Genomic DNA, 20,614 nt, shown 5'->3' with positions numbered 1-20,614 from the left:
CTGTTCTTAAGCTTTTCACTGTAGCTTCTCTTGGCTGCTTTGATCTTTGATCTGAAAATGGCCAAACTCTAACACCTCTGACACTCAGTAGTTTATTCTAACCTCCCCAACAACCCTATACCATTCCAAACCCTTAGTGAAGTGACTTGAGATTAAAGTTTGATGTCTGAATAGGTTACTCAGGATGTTGACTGAATAGGGAAAATACATCACAGATGAAGTGGAAGTAAAAAATTTACTTCTGACTCTACTCTACTTCTAACTTGTTCCTTTCTGTAAGAGGTTGGATGGAAGCTCCTTTAGGAGCTTGAGAATTCCAGCAAGAAGAGGCCGATAGCATGTGTAAATCAATGCCCAATTCTGCAACTGATCTGTTTCATTGTTTTAAATTGTTTTTTGTTTTTTTCTGTCTCGTTCTCTGTGTAGCCAAATGTTAGCTTGAAGTCAGAAATAAAGCTGTTTTAAGTACTGAGGAGAATAGTTTGATAACCACATTAGGCCTCTGCCAACCAGAATAATGACGCTTGCATTACAATGCCATTACTTCCTCTATTGGACCTTTGTCATTTCAGTGAACTGAATGATACGTTCTTGAGCAATGGTGGAATTTATCTTTGTGACCCAAGTTACCTGCTGGAAATGGCTCTGCAGATTGATGTAGCTTCATCAGACAGCTGCTATAAATACCAGCAGACGTTATAAGGGGATCCCGTTTCACGGTGACTAAGTGTCACACTGGTCCTGAATCCAGGAGCTAATATTAACCATCAGTGACCAACTCATTGTGACATTCAGGAACTTAGGGCATATATTTCATCAGTAAGTAAACAATGTGTTGCTATTACAAAACCTTTTTGTTCATATTTAAAATGTTTGAATCCATATAGAGACATCTGAGAGTGGAAAGATGATCTTTTGCACACAAAGAGCTTGTGGAAAGGACAGGTTGTAATGAAAAGTTGAACACAAACAGGTAGAGACAAGTAACACATTGCCTTCATGTATTCATGGCTTTTAGTCTCCAGCTGTCAGCTCAAGGGTGAAGAGTCAGCACTGGGATGTAAACAGGTGAAATAGTTTCCATATTATAAAATGCACACATGCTGCAAACGTGCTTTCTGTCCACAGGACAAAAGAAGAATCCAAGAAGACATAGCCAAGAAAAGACGACAGATTGAAGAAGAGAAATTAAAACTCCAGTATATCAAGGTAATTTTATGCTTTAAAATGCCCTTCTGAATAAAAAGACAAAGGCACAATCTCAGGATGTATTCTTAGCAAAGTACAATTATAAGTAGTACCGTTCTTGAACAACAGATGGCACAATCTCTTAAGAAAATGCTTGAACACCATTGTTATGCGTATAGAACTGTATGTCAGCAGTAAAGAAAGATTTTGAAAAGAAATTGTTCCCATAAGGCTCCTCTCACCTTTAGTATATCACATTCAAATCTAGGGTCTGCAGCACTTCCATTCTATCCCCCATTCTGAGCATACAGTTAAAACACCCTTTTATGGAGGAGAGGAGAGACCTCCAACAGAAGCAGTTTCAGGTGATGCAGCCATCTGTTTGCACCAACTGGTAGAGACAGGTGGCAGCCAAAAATATTGCTGATAAAAAGCAAATGAAGAAGTGATGGGATTTAGAGATAAAGGTGTAAAGCTCTGCAGGGAGAAGCAGGCAAGATTTAAAGTAATCGCTTATGTGTGACTCCAAGTTTTTATTCTTTTTTATTTTAAGCAATAGTGCGTGATATGATACCAAACCTTTCAAAAACATGACATGCTTTGTCCTAAATAGCTGAACAGTGACTTAGCAATGTTTTTACTAAATACTGATTTTCTATAACAGTCTAAAGCCAAATTGAGCACTCCAATGTAAAAACACAGTCTTTTAATTTATGTTTTTAACTCAGATATGGGGATAAGAACTGTTAAAGGTTAAAGATTTCTCCAATATTTTCTAACCACGAAACAAATATAAATGATCAGGAACAAATAAAATGAAGACCTCTCTAAGGTCCCCGCGACCCACTATGGAATAAGCGGTAGAAAATGACTGACTGACTGACTGACTGACCTCTCTAAGGTCTTGGTGAGTTCTGACAAAGACAAGTATGTCAAAAACACATTACCATACAAAAAATGTGATGGTGTGATACAAATAAATCTACATTGCTTGCATAGTGAAATGTATGGTGGGGTTGGGATGCTGTTTCATTACCATCCTTAGAAATCTTTTTTTTTTTTTTTTTATTGGAAATATGCTGACTTGATGCACTGTTGGGTTTTTGTTGGAAGGATAAAGAATAGTGTAAATATATACAAACTAATCTGCCACATGTCCAGATGTCAAAGCAGCACCCCTCCACTTTCCAATCAGTTTTAGCTCGGAGATGCACCACTAATCCATGTTAAGCAGACAAACATATGAGCAAACGTGCAGGTGTGAATAGTCTGTCATGTTTTCCTCCAAATGAACATTAACAACTAACCATATCTGTTAGATTTGTATAAATAAAGGACAGAAATACAGGGATGTTGTAAATACAACTGCTGTTCCAGGTAAGTATGTTGTTTGTTTACAATAGCATGCATCAGTAAAAAGATCAATTCAAATAATAATGAATGGTGTAAACATAAAGACACCACAGAAAACAGGTTTTTCTGCTAACACTTGCAAAACATCCATCTCAAATACCAACCAAAATGACTACAAATAACAGTATACCACTCTGGGTAGCCAAGAAACAGCTGCTCATTTTGCTGCTCAGTCAGCTAAATCACCCTGTTTTTGGCCACCCTTTCGTTGTCCAATGAGCTAACCCCTCCCTCCTACTTCCCCATGTCTAAAGGGATTGCTCAAACCAGCTCTCCATCCAACGGGTCAGGACTTCCCATGACTCGCCTATCCTCTGACAGCCTTCATACAAAAGTCTTGCCCTTCTTCAACTGGAGGTCTGGATGACTGAGTAGCCTATCGCAGTCATCCACACTTTCAACAGTCACTTTTGTTCACGGCTGTTCATTCCCTAATTTACAACTGGCTCTTGGTATATGGGCTAGGTTAATTTTAGTAGCTTAGCACGAGCCCCAAGGCGCTGTTTTAACAAACTTGGCTAAGGCAACCTATAAAAACCTCCTAAAATATCTTGGAACCAGGAAACAAGACTTTTTACCACCAATGAAAAACCAAAAATACAGTGACTCAAATAATTGAATGTCCACGATTTAACTAGAATTTTATATGCTTTCTTTAATTAGTAACGATTTTGTAGGGGTCAGTAACAGCTTAAATTCGGCAACACAAAATAATTTCAATAATAGAAATGAATCAATCAACTCAACCTGTCTTTCCTTGATGCTGAAACTAGTGGGTTTGAAGAGGCTTTGAAGATGGAGGCTCATCCATGCACCTGATGGAGAAGATTCTTCTGGTAACAACGAGAGGTTTCTTGAAGGGAATACGACTTAATCTTCAGTTTTCTTCCTTTAAGTGGCAGGAACTGATGCTCCAGGCTTCAATGGTTACACGGGATCTTTGTTGTTATATGTCTCAGAAGACAGTAGTTTCCAGAGGCTGAAGAGTTGAAGGAAACCCGGAGACATAAATGAAGTTGATTCAGGACTTCCAGAAGCCTGAAACTTAGAGCAACCAGCTGTTCACCGATCAAGTTCACTTCAGTTGTCTGGATAAAAAGGCTTTAGATGAAATCAGATTCGTAATCTTCAGGCACAGTCCTTTCTGGGCTCACGGGTTGATCCTCTTCTTAATGCAGTCAATCAGTGGGGCTGTGTCTCTGTTCCTTTTCCATCCAAGCTTCTTTTCTCCGTTCGATCTTGTTCGCTGGTCTTCTGCGAGGAAACAACCCCGTTTCTGCTCTCATCATTGTTTTTATAGCGCTTGATGCCTTCACCGTTCAGGTCCTTATTAGGCTTCTCAGTTATTGCGCAACCTATTCAGCTCAGCTTCTTGATTATTGCTCAATACTTTAGTCATGGTCATCGTGACCTACTGATTCTGTTTCTCAGCCTTGGAGATGCCAATAATACCCACGCTGGTCTGTAGTCGCATCCTCCCGTCGCTGTCAGCATGCAGCTGGCTCTCGTCACTCCTTGTCATCCTACAGTTCTTTCCCTAATCTGCTCAGTTTTAAACTTTACACAGTATTACATGTTTCATTCTTCAGCTTTCAGCATTTACTTTAAAACACGGTTGCAAAACCATCACTTCATTCTTTTTATTCATGCTTCAGAAATGATTAATGTTATATCTCTTTCATATAAAGCTGATTGAGAATGTCAAACCTTAATGTTTTTTACTCTAATTCTCAGTTCTTAACCACATTTCAATCATACATCTTTTAACTTGTTATTCAAAGGTTACTAATTTTATTTAATACATGTGAAAGAATGTAAAATCATCATACATCATTGGATACTTGTTGTTGTTTATACTTCTGAAAAAGATAAGACAGATAATATGTGGCTCCACACAGGCCTCTCCAGTCTCTCAGCTCCAGAACATGAGAACATGCTTGTTTCACTCCTCACTGCTTCAAATGTGTGTTTTAATAATTATTGCATGGATTACACATAAGGATATTTATTGTAACTTTTATGGAGTTAACTATGAGCAGTTACTAAATGTTGCATGGGTTACATGGAAAGATCTCACCTTATTTTGACAACCCTTATATGTCAGGACATCAGGATGGTTTTCCAACATCCTCCTAATTGCTCCTTGTCTTTCTCTGAAAACAATCTTTGGTGTATGCTGGCTGTGGTTTGCCTTATTTCTTACTCTTAAGCAGAAAGCCATTATGTTGCCATAGGTACAGCAGAGCTGACCCACGGTGGTGACCTTAGGCGTGTCCTCTCATATAGCTGTTCATTCAAATGTTTAGCTTGTATCAAAATCATATTTTTCAGGTCAAAAATAAACAAAACAATTAAAGAGGTTCATAATGGTGAGATAAAGCTTTTACATAAGTACTCAACTTTATTTAATGAATGTTATCCCTCACACAAAACAGCAGAGAAGTATTTCAGTCAGACACTAAATGCATTAATATAGCTTTTTTATTATTTCACTTACCGTCTATAAGCTAAAACACTACAACAATCCTCTATCACTTCCTGTTGGAGTAACTAGTGATACATTCAGTTTTTTGGTGTCACCACAATAAATGCAATCTTAAATACAGCTTCACATTGTAGTAGGATAATGATAGGCAGTTCATAGAAATTCAGAAGAGGTTATAAATGGTTATAAACTGTGCATGTGACACTTCCTTCACTTCCTGATGGAAGGTAAATGAATAAAAATATGGTGATTTTGTCAAAGGGGAAAGGGACAGCTTGTACAGATTGAAACACAGCAAGAGTCACATAACGTAAAAGCAAAAAGCTTAGAATATGAGCAAGCTGGTAAAATATGCTTGCAGCTGGGTTCGATTCCAGCTTCCTCCATATGTCGATGTGCCCCTGGGCAAGGCACTTAACCTCAAGTTGCCTACCGATCTGCGTATCGGTGTATGAATGTGTGAGCGTTAGTGAGTGCGATTGGGTGAATGTGGCTCTAGTGTAAAGTGCTTTGAGCGGTCTGTATGACTGGAAAAGCACTATATAAGTTCAGTCAATTTAAAAAAAATTAAAATCTAAAACTGTGCTTCCTGTTGCTTGTGTGTTTGACTGGTAGAAAAAAGCCTTGAGGAATCAGTGGCTGATGGATGGGCTGAGTCAGCAGTCGGAGGAGGAACAGGAGGCCATGAGGCTTCAGGCCCAAGATGAGCAGCAGCAGAGTGATCAGCTGCAGAGCAACATCCTCAGGTAACCTGATCCTAAAAGCTACATCTCATTCTGGATCAACACATAAAAAGTTTGCAGAATCTACAAGTCAGATAGGCGAAAATTAGACATATTTTTTATATTTGCCTCAGGTTCACTGACACATGTTAGAACAAACCAACATATTAGAGATCAAAGTTATTAACATATTTATAACTGCTATAAATAGGATTTTTTAAAAACAAGTCCCAAGTGGCCTATTATAGATCTGTGGCTTCTGAAAATGAAGATCTTACTTCATTTTGCTTTAAACTTGCTTATTCTATATAAGCATCCCCTCCCACTGGCAAAACTGCCCTCTTATTAGGACTCTTGTTGATAGCTTGAGGTTATCAGCTGTGAGTATGTCTCTCTTCTTTTTCAGGGAGTCTGACCTTATTAAAACTTTTCCTACTTTGACTAAAGGTCGATTCTTCTCTGTGCAGGGCTGTTAGCCCATTAAGTGAGACACATCCTTTATTTGCTGTTCATAACCTAGAAGAATAGTTTACTACAGTTATGGTAAAAGCAGTGGAATGCCCTCCAAAAGAAAACAAAAATGTGCTGTTTTACTATAAAATGATTTGGTCTGAACTGAAAATGAGGTGAATGATTTCAGGGCAGCGCAGGGCGGGTGGGGCAGGCAGCTGCAGCACCCTTGTCACCAGTCACAGTCTGTCCATGACAGCAGTGGGACATCTTGGGAGGCTGCAGTGTGAGAGAGGCGAGGTTCTGAGTCACTGAAGGCTGGTTCTGACTGAGACTCAGGCTCAAGAGGGTTCTGGTGCTGGGGAAGGTGGGTAGATTACGAGATGTTACTGATCAGAGCAGCGCGGAACCACAGGGGGGCGAATCTAAGCTGGGAATTGGGTCAGGTGACTAATAAACACATAGGGAGGCAAACAGGACACAACATGATCTTGCTAAAACAAAAGCTGAAGACTAACACTTACATAAAACTGCAATCCAAAAAGAACAGAACACAAGAAAGTTAACACAAAGAAAAGAAATCGTATGGAAAGACCCTATTAACAATGATTAACAACCACAGATATTATAAAATACAAAAACAAAGGAAAACCAAAAACACCAATACCTGTGGATTAGATGTGTGTGTAAATTAGGCAAAAGTGATGTGCAGTTTTAATATTTTGCATAACCTGTCTAGAAATGTGTTCACTGAATGCATGTTGTGTGAAAATGACACAAAATAGCACTACCACAGCAGACAGTAGTGGTTTTAATTGTTTCAAAACAGTTCGAAATACCTTAGGAGAACTAATTATTGTAACTATATGTTCAAAAACAAAGAAATGCAATCCATGATCATTCAGTGACAGCATAAAAGAATTATTTAACCATCTACATTTCAAAAACAATGATAAAGATAAATGAATGTAGTCTTTGTTTAGAAAACAAACACTCTAGCAGCTAATACGTCATTTTAAGGTCTAAGCTGGGTGGGACAGGAAACTTGAATTGGAAACTGACAGAAAGGTCCAGAAAAGGAAAAGGGAAACTAAACGTGTCAAATCTGACAGAACCCTAATGCCACAGTGTGGTGTTTAGGCTTGTTGTGAAGACAGTCACACACCCTACATTTTATGCTCTTTTATGCAATTAGTTTTAGACAAAGGCAAGGACACAGTCCTCTTTCTCACTTTGTTGTGGTGGTCTTCCTTATTTATTAACAAAGTTTGTTACTCCCAAACAGAATAGAAAAAGAGATCGAGGAATTGGAACAGAAAGAGCTTAGCATCTCATTCAATGAAGAGATAGTCCTGAAGCGGTTGAAAGAAGTGGAGAGGACACCTGAAGACATTATTAAGGTAGGCTTTATTTGATTATTACCTTTTACAAAAGGCTTAATGGGTTTGTGCTTTTGGGTTTAACTGATGCCTGCCTTTTTTGATAAAACAAGCGATTTTCTATCTCACAGCTTGAACAAACTCTAAACAGTAACTAACATTTTTACACTTCAGTCCAACCATTTCAGTGGATTTATTCTCAAACGTTTTAGATACCAAAAACACACAGAAGAAAATTTCATAACATCAAAAGATTTTAGTAACACTACCAAGATAGTCAACATGTTTCCAAAAAATGTATGCATTTTTTAAAATAATTGTATTTACATGTACAACTTTATATCACATACAGTATGTATGCTAGCTGGTTAATATGTATGTTGGATGACTGAATCAATTTTATTCAAATTCAATTAAAAAATACATTATTCAGCTCATATCATCTGAGGTTTCTTCAAAGAGCCGTTGTAGATGCTGATGGCTGTGGGCAGGAAGGATCTCCTGTAGCGCTCCATCTTACAGCAGATTTGAAGAAGCCTCTGACTGAAGACACTCTGTTGTTGTAGGACAGTCTCATGAAGAGGATGCTCAGGGTTCTTCATAATGTTCTTCATTTTATGAAGAATCCGTCTTTCCCCTAACCCTAGGACCTTCATGATGTGAGATGTCAGGGCAACAGGTCTATAGTCATTGAGGACTTTTGGGTGAGTTTTCTTTGGTACCGGAACAAGACAGGAGGTCTTCCACAACACCGGAACCTTCTTCTGGGCCAGGCTAAGGCTAAGGTGCTGCAGAATTTCAGGATCTGGACCTGCAGCCTTATTCTGGTTCAGTCTCTCCAGTTGCATCTTCACTTGACTTCTTGAGATACACAGGTGGAAGGGGGAAGCAAAGGAAGCATCAGCATCTTCTGATATGGTTGAAGGCAAACATGTAGAAGCAGAAGGGTACATGGCTGAGGTGGAAGATAAAACATTTGAGGTGTGACAGAAAAGCTGTGGGTCATAGGAGGGTGGGATGTCTGTTTGGCTGTGAGCAGGAGAGGGGGATGCTGAGCTTGTTTCTGAACTGAACCTATTGTATGTTGGCCGGTTATTATTTTTACTGGATTGTTGATATGCATGTAGTGGGCTGATATAGGCGTTGAATGGTCAATAGACTATTGGTTGGCCTGCTTTTTTGTTGTTTTGGCTGGTGTATATGATGTTGGATGGCTGATGTGTATGTTGGCTGGTAACATGTGTGTTAACATGGGTGTTTTGTGTTTGTGTGTGCGTGTTTGGGAGGGATCATTTTTACAACTTTGCTTTTCGATTTTATAAAATAAAAAACATAGTATGAAATGCGTGAAATGTGTTCCCACTAAAATTGAGTAAGTTTTAAAATACTTTATTAATAAATACTATGGATATTAGAGGTTTTCTTACGTTATGACAGAGGGATACTTTCATTAACACATGGCCTATTCCATGTGTTGACTGAACCTAGCTGAGTGCTTATTTAACTTTATGACACTATGGGTGTTACAGACTGATGGTGGTGTGCAGTCTATAAGAAGCATTAAAGGTTTTCAAATTGGTGAATCGTTGGCGCTGCTCTAATCTCTTCTTGTTTTTAACGTGATGAACTGCCTACGCTGTTGTGCTTTGCTTCATGAGAGGATCCTTCATACATACAAGCTGCCAGGTAAATTTACCCACACAGCTAACATGAAGTGCCAGGGCTAATATGCATGATTTGCCTTTTGTACTGGTCAGGGTCCCATAACAGGGTCTCATTAACAGATTAACTTTTAGGTGAAGCAGGCATGGAATGATTTATTCTGCTTCATAGTGACTAAATTGACATTTCACTGCTCTGTGTTCATGTGTAGGAGCTAAACGCAGAGTTCCAGACAGGTAAAAACTTTTTCACCCTTTTAACTTGTCATGATTTATTTTATATTACACTCTACATATTCTGAGGAAACCTATTTTCTTAAAGCTAAAGCGCTTTATGGACACCTGATTGGAAAACTTGTGATAAACAATTAGACTTGATTATCATTTAGCTAGATAATCATAATGTATCATGAATTATTACCAAACTGACCTTTTCATGCGTTGATGGATATTTTTCCTGTTAACTGGTAGCTCATTGTTTTTACGTCCATTAATTTCAGATCCTTATTAAACAGGTTCTTAACAACCACTGTAACTAGGAAGAATTGGAATGTCATTTTGTTTTATATATTTTTGAATTCATTGTTATTTGACATTTAAGCTTTCCAAAACAAATGACAGAACTGTGATAACAAGAGAATTGGAACATTTTTATTTATTCAATTTCAGCTTAGATTCATAACCCAAACTACATGCATTTCTTTCCTTCACTGGAAACTAACAAGTTGCTTTGTCTGGAAAAAGAACGACTGACTAGTTTGTAGTCCTGGAGGCCAAGTTGATTGGTTTTCTTTAAAAACCTCAAGTACACATGATTTTATCCAGCCTGTAAATAAACTACAACTGGAACCTCCCTTTCTACCTTAGTGATATCTATGGGGTGCTGTTTGTAAAGTTACACAATCAAAATTGACAGCAATATTTTGGGTTATTTAGCCTTTTGTAAGAGATAAAAAATGGGGGTTTGTTTTTTAAAGTTGTATTTTCACCATGTCATTCATGCATTCATAAATGTCACAGTTCTCAACAAAATACCCAACCAATATTCAGATGCCGCCGTCCTGGGTACGAGTTCCGGTCCTGGCAACATTTGCCTTATGTCTTCCCCCTCTCTTTGCTGCCATTTCCTGTCTGCCTAATTTGAGAAAAAATGCTGTAAAAATAATTGCCACTAGTGCTGCTGAACAATCTTTAAAAAAAATATATATATATATATATATATATATTTTTTTTTTTAGTTTTTTTTTTTTTTTAGTTTGTAAACTAAACATTTATCTTAGAGCTAAATATTTAACTTGCAAATTAAATATAAGTCATTGCACCTTTTGAAATGCATTTTTTCCTTCGAACAGATTTATTTGCTTTTCATTTTAATTGTACAACATAAATGTGCCACAAAAATGAGCTTATGTCTTATATTAGTTTTATGTCCTATATTTATTGTTAAGCTTATAAAGGATAAATATAGGCAATTGTAATTCTCCTCAGAAGAGGCTGAACATTTAGCTTTAGGTTGTGTAAAGTCCCTATAGTTTCCTGACCTGTTGTACAAAGCTATCATTTTACTGTGAGCTTGTTGGCAATAACTAAATCATCAGAGTGCTAAAGCTAATAGCTAGTCAGATTTACACCGTCTGTTTTAGCTGACATGAGGAGGGATACAACACTATGTTAGTGAATATTAACAGTCTACAATTTAACAATATATTGTTGTTTGGTGCTGTTTTGATCAGCGGAACAACAACCGTGTTTCTATGTGAAGTTACGCTGGTCAAGCCTTCTGCCTGTATCACTCCAGTGGATCATCTGTGACTGCACGGTGTGCGCTAGCCCTGCCAAGAAAGAACTTAACTTTCAGGTTTTGCAATAGCTGTGCAACACCATCGAATATGGTGTGTTCCTGTTCTTTTAAGGAATTAGCACAGGGACTCAGTCAGCTTTTTCACCATATCAGCTGATGGGACACGTTGAGTATATGTCTGACTTGTTTTGTAGCCTTCTACCACCTGCAGGGATGTACTTAATTTTCCAACATGCCCATGGTAACTAACATATGGACAATAACTACACAAAACTCACCTTTTGAGGCTTTTTAAACATCTGTATTAGTGGTTCCAATGAACATGGAGTTAGCATAATGGGTTTAAAAACATATGTTAACATAGTGTTAATAATCTGAGTACTTCATAAAACAGTGTCTCTAAAGACCATTTTTAACCAAACTAACACGGTTGCTCTCACTTTTATAGTGTTTAATTTTAGGGATATTTCTTTGTTCTCAGATGTGTCACATTCTCTCCCCAAGATCCAAGATATCCCATTGGTCTTTTCTCAAACCAAAGCTAAATGTGCTCCAGTTCCAGAAGCCAACAGTGCTGAGACAAAACCAGGTATGACGTCCGGAAAGCATTAAAGGCTATTTTATCTTAGCAACATAATCCCACTACTTGACAGAATATTCAGGGGGAAAAAAAATAAAAAATAATTACTGATGCAAGGAATATTTTATTCTGGACTTTTCAGCAGAGTAGATCAACTCACTTTTTAACCGATGAAGAAACACATCCTAACCTAGCTAATGTGTTATATGTCTGTTCTACTGCAACCTGTAGAGGGTTTGCATGACCCTAGATAAGACCAAAGACAGGTTGTGTCACGGTGGGGTTTTGGAGTGGACCGAAGTGCAGACAAGAGCTTGGAAGCAGCATTTCAAAAAGCAGTCTCAGCTTTAATCAAAAAAGTCAAAACGTAACAAAAACACTGCAGGTACTGAACAGGGTCGAGATCCAAACACTTACATTGCAGACACTGCAGGAACATGAAGACTCAAGGCAGGGACGAGGATAAAGGGTTGAGTTGTAACGTAAGGAACCCACAAAAACATTATGAAACAATCCAACTAATATGCAGAGAGAAAACAAAGGCAGGTAATCAAAGGAACTAAGGACAGATGAAGCAAGGAGGCAGGAAGGCAGAGGGAGCAGGTGAACCTAATACAAGTAATTAACAAGACACCGAGCAGACCTAAAACAAAACTATAAACAAAGATAAAAATAAAGCATAAGAATCAGGGATAAACATGAACTGAAGGAAACTGAGAAACTGAAGGGAACATAAGAAACACCTAACCAAAGAACGAACAAGGAACCCATAAAGCAAACCAGATTACAGAGTAATGAAACCTAACACCACACAGACTGAACAGACAGGAAGGGAAGCAGAGAACATGAGGACTAGGATGTAAACAATAAGTAAACACAACCTAACCAGAGGGGCTGGAGAAATATGATAATTAGTAAACAAAACACAAAGTCCAAAATGTCACATCCTGACAGGTTGACATTATTAAATTCATGTACCCATGAAGAGTGTAGTCACATATTCTTGGTAAACTGTTGGGTAGTTCATGTACTAAACCAGTAAACCAAATCAATCTTAATTTTATTTACTATAATTCTGTTATTGTGATGTTTCTTTTCTTACTGTATGAATGTCTTTTTCTCTATTGCAGCAACCTTTGCAATTAAAATCAGTGTAGAACATAATAAAAGAACAGGCAAAAATGTAGTCATTTCTACAACAACTATAAGCCCAGAGAGCATTCAAGAGAAGGGGTTAAAGGTATACGATGATGGACGCAAGTCTGTGTATGCACTGCAGCCAGAAGAAGATGAAATCCCTAATGACGTGGTTGGAGAGTTGTCTAGCCCTGAACTGGAAGAGCTTCTGCATCAGACCACAGATGAAACAGTGCCTGCTGAAGTGCATTATCATCATCCAGTGTACTCTGTACCATACACAGAGTACAGCAGAACATCAACACCAAGGGCACCAATTCAAGTACATCTCAAAGAAAAAATGCAGCTCCTTCAAGACCAACAAGATCAGAAATCCCTACCAAAACTTAATCAAGATTGCACTTCAAGAGCCTTTGACCCTGATGAAGAAGCAAATCTGCACTGTTTCAGTACTGTAGGACAATACAAAAAGAATATGGATTTAACTGGAAGGTCAAACTTTGGTGCCAAAACTACACAAGAATTCACCAATAGCAAAGCAGACACCAGCAGTGCAGAGCCTGGTGGTCCTGTGCCATTTACAGTGAGATCCGAAGGAATGCCTGTATCCATGCCAAACATTCACTGGGGTTTACATCGACTGCTGCCTTCATTAGTCAGTAACACAACTGAAGCTGATGAGACACTGATTGACTTTCAATTACACCAAGCAACAGAAAGTACTGCCTCTGTGAACCTCATCAACAACTTGCCAAAGGAGCAAGAGGAAGAACCTGTGACGATGGTTTTCATTGGCTATGAAAATGCTTTAGATAAAGAGGAGGATGACATTCAAGCTGAGCTAGTAATCATAGACGACAGTGATGGTGAAGATGATCATGATCAACCTAACACATGTCTAGATAATTTGAACTACAGAGAAGAATGTTTGTCATTCCACCCAAAAGGATGCAGGAGTAAAGTCTTCCAACCCAAAGTGGGGATAGCCAAGGTAGGTGGAGGAGGAGATGGAGCTCAAGGCACCAGTTCAAACTGGAGGGATTTGGAGCTTCCCAAGCCAACGTTCATCCACAAGCCTGGAAAACACACCTGCTATACACAGGGCCAGAGCTTGGATGAGCCTGCAAACAGAGGCTGCATCAGTGTGGAGAAGTTCTGTTCAATAAGAAGATGAGACAGAGCGATATGTGCTCAAAAAAGATCATAAAATTATCTTTCATTTTTCTTCTTTAAGTAGATCTGGTTCATTTGGGTGCAAATTGTGTTATTGCCACCTCCTACAAAAGTACTTTCATTACATGATCTTAAAATATTAAGGATTGAGTGTTTATTTAGATGTTTCTAAACTGGTCTAACTGTTTAGTTAGAGTCCATTACTAATTAATCCTAATCTATTTAACTCTATGATCAGGTTCTGCTATGAGTCTGTTTTATGATTCTGGTCACTGGCTTCGATGTTGCAAACAGGCATTTTAGAGAACAGTAGTTTTTCATGTTTCAATAGAAAATGTCGGTTAGATAATGCAAAACAACAAACTCATGTGTCATGATGTCAAAAACAGTTTTAGTAAGGATGTTGTCTTGTAGTGTAAGAATCATTTTTAACCTTAATAAAGTTGTTTTTATGCAGGATGGAAACATATTGGTCATATTGTGTTGTCATATAGTTCAAGCTGCACTCTGAGTCCTTTCGGCAATGACTTTGTAAACTAGCCTTTTTGTTGTTTGTTTCAAATTAAAAGACGATTCCTGCTACAATGAAGATTTAATGTCTACCTTTCACATTCACACACCGTTAGCTGCCAAGTCAATAAATATTCATACAATGCATTTATTGCCAAAGAAAGTACAAATAATTGTACTGTAAATAATCAGGATAGTTGGATTGTCTGTCCGTCCTTCCTTTCATCCATCCAGGCTCACAGAGAATTCAATTTACTGTCCTGTGAAGATCATTTTTCCGCTCACACGATTTCTTCAATCAAACAAAGGTTAATCTCATAAAAATAACCTGAATAAATTAAAAAGCTATTTTCGAATGATGATTTACTTTATTAAGGGAAGAAAGCTATCTAACCCAACCTGTTGGTATGTGAAAAGTAACTGTCCTCCTTCTTGAGCCATGATAAACTACACAGTTTTACTAAAATTTTGTATTTTTTCTGTAGCCAAACCCGGACCTTATTGCTGTCAGACCTGTAAAATATAATACAGGTCCTTCTCAAAATATTAGCATATTGTGATAAAGTTCATTATTTTCCATAATGTAATGATGAAAATTTAACATTCATATATTTTAGATTCATTGCACAGTAACTGAAATAATTCAGGTCTTTTATTGTCTTAATACGGATGATTTTGGCATACAGCTCATGAAAACCCAAAATTCCTATCTCACAAAATTAGCATATTTCATCCGACCAATAAAAGAAAAGTGTTTTTAATACAAAAAACGTCAACCTTCAAATAATCATGTACAGTTATGCACTCAATACTTGGTCGGGAATCCTTTGGAGAAATGACTGCTTCAATGCGGCGTGGCATGGAGGCAATCAGCCTGTTGCACTGCTGAGGTCTTATGGAGGCCCAGGATGCTTCGATAGCGGCCTTTAGCTCATCAAGAGTGTTGGGTCTTGAGTCTCTCAACGTTCTCTTCACAATATCCCACAGATTCTCTATGGGGTTCAGGTCAGGAGAGTTGGCAGGCCAATTGAACACAGTGATACCATGGCCAGTAAACCATTTACCAGTGGTTTTGGCACTGTGAGCAGGTGCCAGGTTGTGCTGAAAAATGAAATCTTCATCTCCATAAAGCTTTTCAGCAGATGGAAGCATGAAGTGCTCCAAAATCTCCTGATAGCTAGCTGCATTGACCCTGCCCTTGATAAAACACAGTGGACCAACACCAGCAGCTGACACGGCACCCCAGACCATCACTGACTGTGGGTACTTGACACTGGACTTCTGGCATTTTGGCATTTCCTTCTCCCCAGTCTTCCTCCAGACTCTGGCACCTTGATCTCCGAATGACATGCAGAATTTGCTTTCATCCGAAAAAAGTACTGTGGACCACTGAGCAACAGTCCAGTGCTGCTTCTCTGTAGCCCAGGTCAGGCGCTTCTGCCGCTGTTTCTGGTTCAAAACTGGCTTGACCTGGGGAATGCGGCACCTGTAGCCCATTTCCTGCACACGCCTGTGCACGGTGGCTCTGGATGTTTCTACTCCAGACTCAGTCCACTGCTTCCGCAGGTCCCCCAAGGTCTGGAATCGGCCCTTCTCCACAATCTTCCTCAGGGTCCGGTCACCTCTTCTCGTTGTGCAGCGTTTTCTGCCACACTTTTTCCTTCCCACAGACTTCCCACTGAGATGCCTTGATACAGCACTCTGGGAACAGCCTATTCATTCAGAAATGTCTTTCTGTGTCTTACCCTCTTGCTTGAGGGTGTCAATAGTGGCCTTCTGGACAGCAGTCAGGTCGGCAGTCTTACCCATGATTGGGGTTTTAAGTGATGAACCAGGCTGGGAGTTTTAAAGGCCTCAGGAATCTTTTGCAGGTGTTTAGAGTTAACTCGTTGATTCAGATGATTAGGTTCATAGCTCGTTTAGAGACCCTTTTAATCATATGCTAATTTTGTGAGATAGGAATTTTGGGTTTTCATGAGCTGTATGCCAAAATCATCCGTATTAAGACAATAAAAGACCTGAAATATTTCAGTTAGTGTGCAATGAATCTAAAATATATGAATGTTAAATTTTCATCATTACATTATGGAAAATAATGAACTTGATCACAATATGCTAATATTTTGAGAAGGACCTGTAGATATTGTGAAAATCAACATTTATGGTTTTCATGTGTAGCAAATTAATTTCTAATTATTCCCTCTTAATGTTTGTGAATGTATTTAAGTACCCTTTCAGCTTTATGTTTTCTTCATCATTTCTATGATTTTCTCACACATTTGAAAATAAAGTGAAGAGCTACTGCCTTCCTGTTCCTCAGAATCAACATTTTTTAGTACATTTGTATCAAATCACATATTTTGTAATCTTCCATGCCGTCTAGATTTATTTGCAAAGAAGTGTGAACAGGTGATTTAAATGAGTGGCACTATGCCATTGTATGAGTACAAGGTTAGCTCTCCTACTTTTCAGTGTGTATTTATCAGAGAAAGCTCAAGTATTGGCTGCCTCCTGTGCGCCCCCCCCCCCCCCCCCCCCCCTGCAGCAGCCATCCAATCAGAGCCAACAACTTCCAGTCAGAGCTGTCACTGCACGGCTGCACTCAGAAACAGAGCAGAACCTTTTGCATTTGTCCACCACATTGGCTCAGGTAGGTTCATTAAAACACACGCAAACACTGACATTCAGAACTTTAGCTCTTTATTTTTTTTGTACCGCCTCGGTGGACACTGCATTATCGGCTTCAGCTGCTAAAATGGGAATCACGTCATGTGTTTTGGATCGATGTGTATGGAGGGATGCAGCAAACCTCAGAGCGGAATTCCTGGACTGATTCTATGCTATCAATTATCTACAGTGTCAATGTATGGATCATTTATTGTAGTTCAGTTCTGTTTTTGGTGAGGAGCGTTCTTGGTGATTAAAACATTCTTAACGGTCATCAGATGAGCCAGCTATAACTGCAAAAGGGTCAAAATGTCTAATCATTTAATGACTGGATTAGATTTATTTCAAGTAGATATGCTCCAAATCTTGATGATGAATACTTCATTTCGTTCGTACTTTTTGACTATTCTGCATTTGAAGGTGTAAAAGTGGGTATTTCTCTGATGTATGTTTGAGTTTGCATTGATTTCTTAGGGTAGATTTGACTCTAAACTGTTCGATCAATTAGATGATCTATTTGCTGCTGTCCAGGGTTCTGAAAGTCTGTTCTGCTGACCAACAACACCAATCCTTTAACCTTTTATAATGTTGCCCACCTTACGTATTTGGTGTAATGTAGTCCAGGTAATTGGTTAAAATGTATAGTAAACATACATAAAATGTTTTATTTATCTTCTCATTTCTCTTTTCAGTCTCTAGTTGTGAACTCAATGCTCACAGGCTTGTAGAAAATGTAAAACTTTTAAAGAAACATTTCTTCATGCAACTTTTCATGCTGTTTCTTTTTTTTTTTTTTTTGCAAAAAAGTGCATTTCTGTTTATTGTGATAGTGCAAGCAGTCCCTTCAAAGTTAGCAAAACAAGTGCCCAAGAAAAATGACCTCCTCCATTTTCACATGATCTTGATCTGTTGGAGCTTTCCACTCTGAAAGATGAAGAACAAGGAATGAGCAGAGTTAGAGCTAGCCTAAGTGGTTTCTCTGCAAGCCTGGGTATGTTAGTGTGTTAGTGTGTTTGTGCGTGTGTGTGTGTGTGTGTTTCTGTGTAGGTGTGAGCGGATTTGTGTGTGGGTGGTGATGGCAGTCATTATGATGACAGACCTATTGTGATTTTGCACTTGTGGTGTCTTTAAGACAAAACAAGTTCTGATAGCCCCCACAGTTAACAACATGATTTGAAAAATAGTGCATATTTATGCTGGTATATCCTTAGTGCACAATTTGATTGCTTTGCTGAAAAGTAGAGTACTGCTGCTTTTTAGATGCTTTTTATATTCAGTGTAAGTATTTCATAATGAGTTCAAGATGTTCATATATTCCATGAACAACTTTTTGGAAAAGAAACAATCGTACAATAAAAAGCTTCTGGCATTATCTATTAGTAATCATGGAAAACTATTTATTTTCCTTCAAAAATTGAATTGATGTTTGTTGATGGTATGTTGTTGTCCACACTAATTAAAGTGGAGCAATAGTATTAGGAACTGATCCCAGTACAAAAATACATATATTGTTTGACATTTTGTTTTATGCAGTGCATTGATTACATAGCTGGGATTGTTGGTAAATGATTTTAGAATTGAATTACATGAAACAAATTCAAAGCAGTTTATTTATATAATAATTCACAACACATGTCATCTTAAGGCATTTTACAAATAAAACTTGAATTCACTCAAATCATACAGATTCAAGTCAAGTACATTCATTCCAATTGATCGTAGATATCAAACAGTGCAGTCAGATTATTTAAATTAGTTAAAATGTTTTCCGTCTAAGGAAACCCAGCAGATTGCATCAAGTACGTGACTTGCAGCATTCACTCCTCCAAGATGAGCATGTAGAGAAAGTGGAAAGGAAAATTCCTCTTTAACAGAAAGAAACCTCCAGTAGAACCAGAACCAGTACATATAGTTAGTCACAGTAGAACCTAAGACAGACAGGGTTAAACACTGAAAGACAGGGCCAAGTGGATCATCTGTAGAAGGTGAGCATTAAGCTTTTGGCAGCAGCAGCTCAGCTGATTTCCCCTCCAGGAAGGTGCCACAGCTAAACACAGGGCCAGGCCATAAAGTGAAAACGTATAATAACAGCAAATAACAGAAAATTGGAGAGTAGTAGGAGGATGTAGCAAAGTGACAAAATGTGGTTATTATGTCCTTCAGCAGCTTATGCCTTTAGCGGCAGAACTACAGAGATAGCTCAGGATAACCTAAGCCACTCTAACTATAAGCTTTATCAAAAAGGAACGTTTTAAGCCTAGCCTTAAAAGTAGACAGGGTGTCTGCCTCACAGACTAAACCCGGGAGCTGGTTCCACAGGAGAGGAGCCTGATAACTAAAGGATGTGCCTCCCATTCTACTTCTAGAGACTCTAGGAACCACCTAGATGCTGAAAAATAAAATTTATTTTCACCATTCTTTCATTCAAAGGTTTCGGGCCAAAGCAGATAGGTGTACAGGTCCTCAAAATATTAGTATATTGTGATAAAGTTTATTATTTTCCATAATGTAATGATGAAAATTTAACATTCATATATTTTAGATTCATTGTACACTAACTGAAATATTTCAGGTCTTTTATTGTCTTAATATGGATGATTTTGGCATACAGCTCATGAAAACCCAAAATTCCTATCTCACAAAATTAGCATATTTCATCCAACCAATAAAAGACAAGTGTTTTTAATACAAAAAACGTCAACCTTCAAATAATCATGTACAGTTATGCACTCAATACTTGGTTGGGAATCCTTTTGCAGAAATGACTGCTTCAATGCGGCGTGGCATGGAGGCAATCAGCTTGTGGCACTGCTGAGGTCTTATGGAGGCCCAGGATGCTTCGATAGCGGCCTTTAGCTCATCCAGAGTGTTGGGTCTTGAGTCTCTCAACGTTCTCTTCACAATATCCCACAGATTCTCTATGGGGTTCAGGTCAGGAGAGTTGGCAGGCCAATTGAGCACAGTGATACCATGGTCAGTAAACCATTTACCAGTGGTTTTGGCACTGTGTGCAGGTGCCAGGTCGTGCTGAAAAATGAAATCTTCATCTCCATAAAGCTTTTCAGCAGATGGAAGCATGAAGTGCTCCAAAATCTCCTGAAAACTAGCTGCATTGACCCTGCCCTTGATAAAACACAGTGGACCAACACCAGCAGCTGACACGGCACCCCAGACCATCACTGACTGTGGGTACTTGACACTGGACTTCTGGCATTTTGGCATTTCCTTCTCCCCAGTCTTCCTCCAGACTCTGGCACCTTGATTTCCGAATGACATGCAGAATTTGCTTTCATCTGAAAAAAGTACTTTGGACCACTGAGCAACAGTCCAGTGCTGCTTCTCTGTAGCCCAGGTCAGGCGCTTCTGCCGCTGTTTCTGGTTCACAAGTGGCTTGACCTGTGGAATGCGGCACCTGTAGCCCATTTCCTGCACACGCCTGTGCACGGTG

At 38.7% G+C, this 20,614-nt stretch overlaps 2 protein-coding genes across 3 annotated transcripts in view; both read left to right on the top strand.

Moving 5' to 3' along the window:
• Positions 1-20,614, top strand: part of LOC124858004 (histone acetyltransferase KAT6A-like) — an 88,587-nt gene that overhangs the window by 28,284 nt on the left and 39,689 nt on the right. Inside the window, exons 3-5 of the mRNA XM_047349682.1 lie at positions 1,129-1,209; positions 5,702-5,832; positions 7,544-7,658. Coding sequence (XP_047205638.1) covers positions 1,129-1,209; positions 5,702-5,832; positions 7,544-7,658 — 327 coding nt within the window. The remainder of the gene's footprint in view (positions 1-1,128; positions 1,210-5,701; positions 5,833-7,543; positions 7,659-20,614) is intronic.
• On the top strand, positions 8,599-14,456 carry LOC124858005 (palmdelphin-like). 2 transcript variants are annotated; one of them, XM_047349685.1, is made up of 4 exons: positions 8,599-9,323; positions 9,511-9,535; positions 11,581-11,688; positions 12,810-14,456. In XM_047349685.1, exons 1-4 carry the CDS (start codon positions 9,291-9,293, stop codon positions 13,988-13,990), a joined length of 1,347 nt encoding a protein of 448 aa, XP_047205641.1. In that variant the 5' UTR covers positions 8,599-9,290; the 3' UTR covers positions 13,991-14,456. The 2 variants fall into 2 exon arrangements, with proteins under 2 accessions (XP_047205641.1, XP_047205640.1); XM_047349684.1 differs by lacking the exon at positions 9,511-9,535.

This window comes from Girardinichthys multiradiatus, chromosome 21 (assembly GCF_021462225.1).
Source record: "Girardinichthys multiradiatus isolate DD_20200921_A chromosome 21, DD_fGirMul_XY1, whole genome shotgun sequence".
NCBI classification, from domain to species: domain Eukaryota; kingdom Metazoa; phylum Chordata; class Actinopteri; order Cyprinodontiformes; family Goodeidae; genus Girardinichthys; species Girardinichthys multiradiatus.
This window is presented reverse-complemented; position numbering and strand designations above follow the sequence as displayed.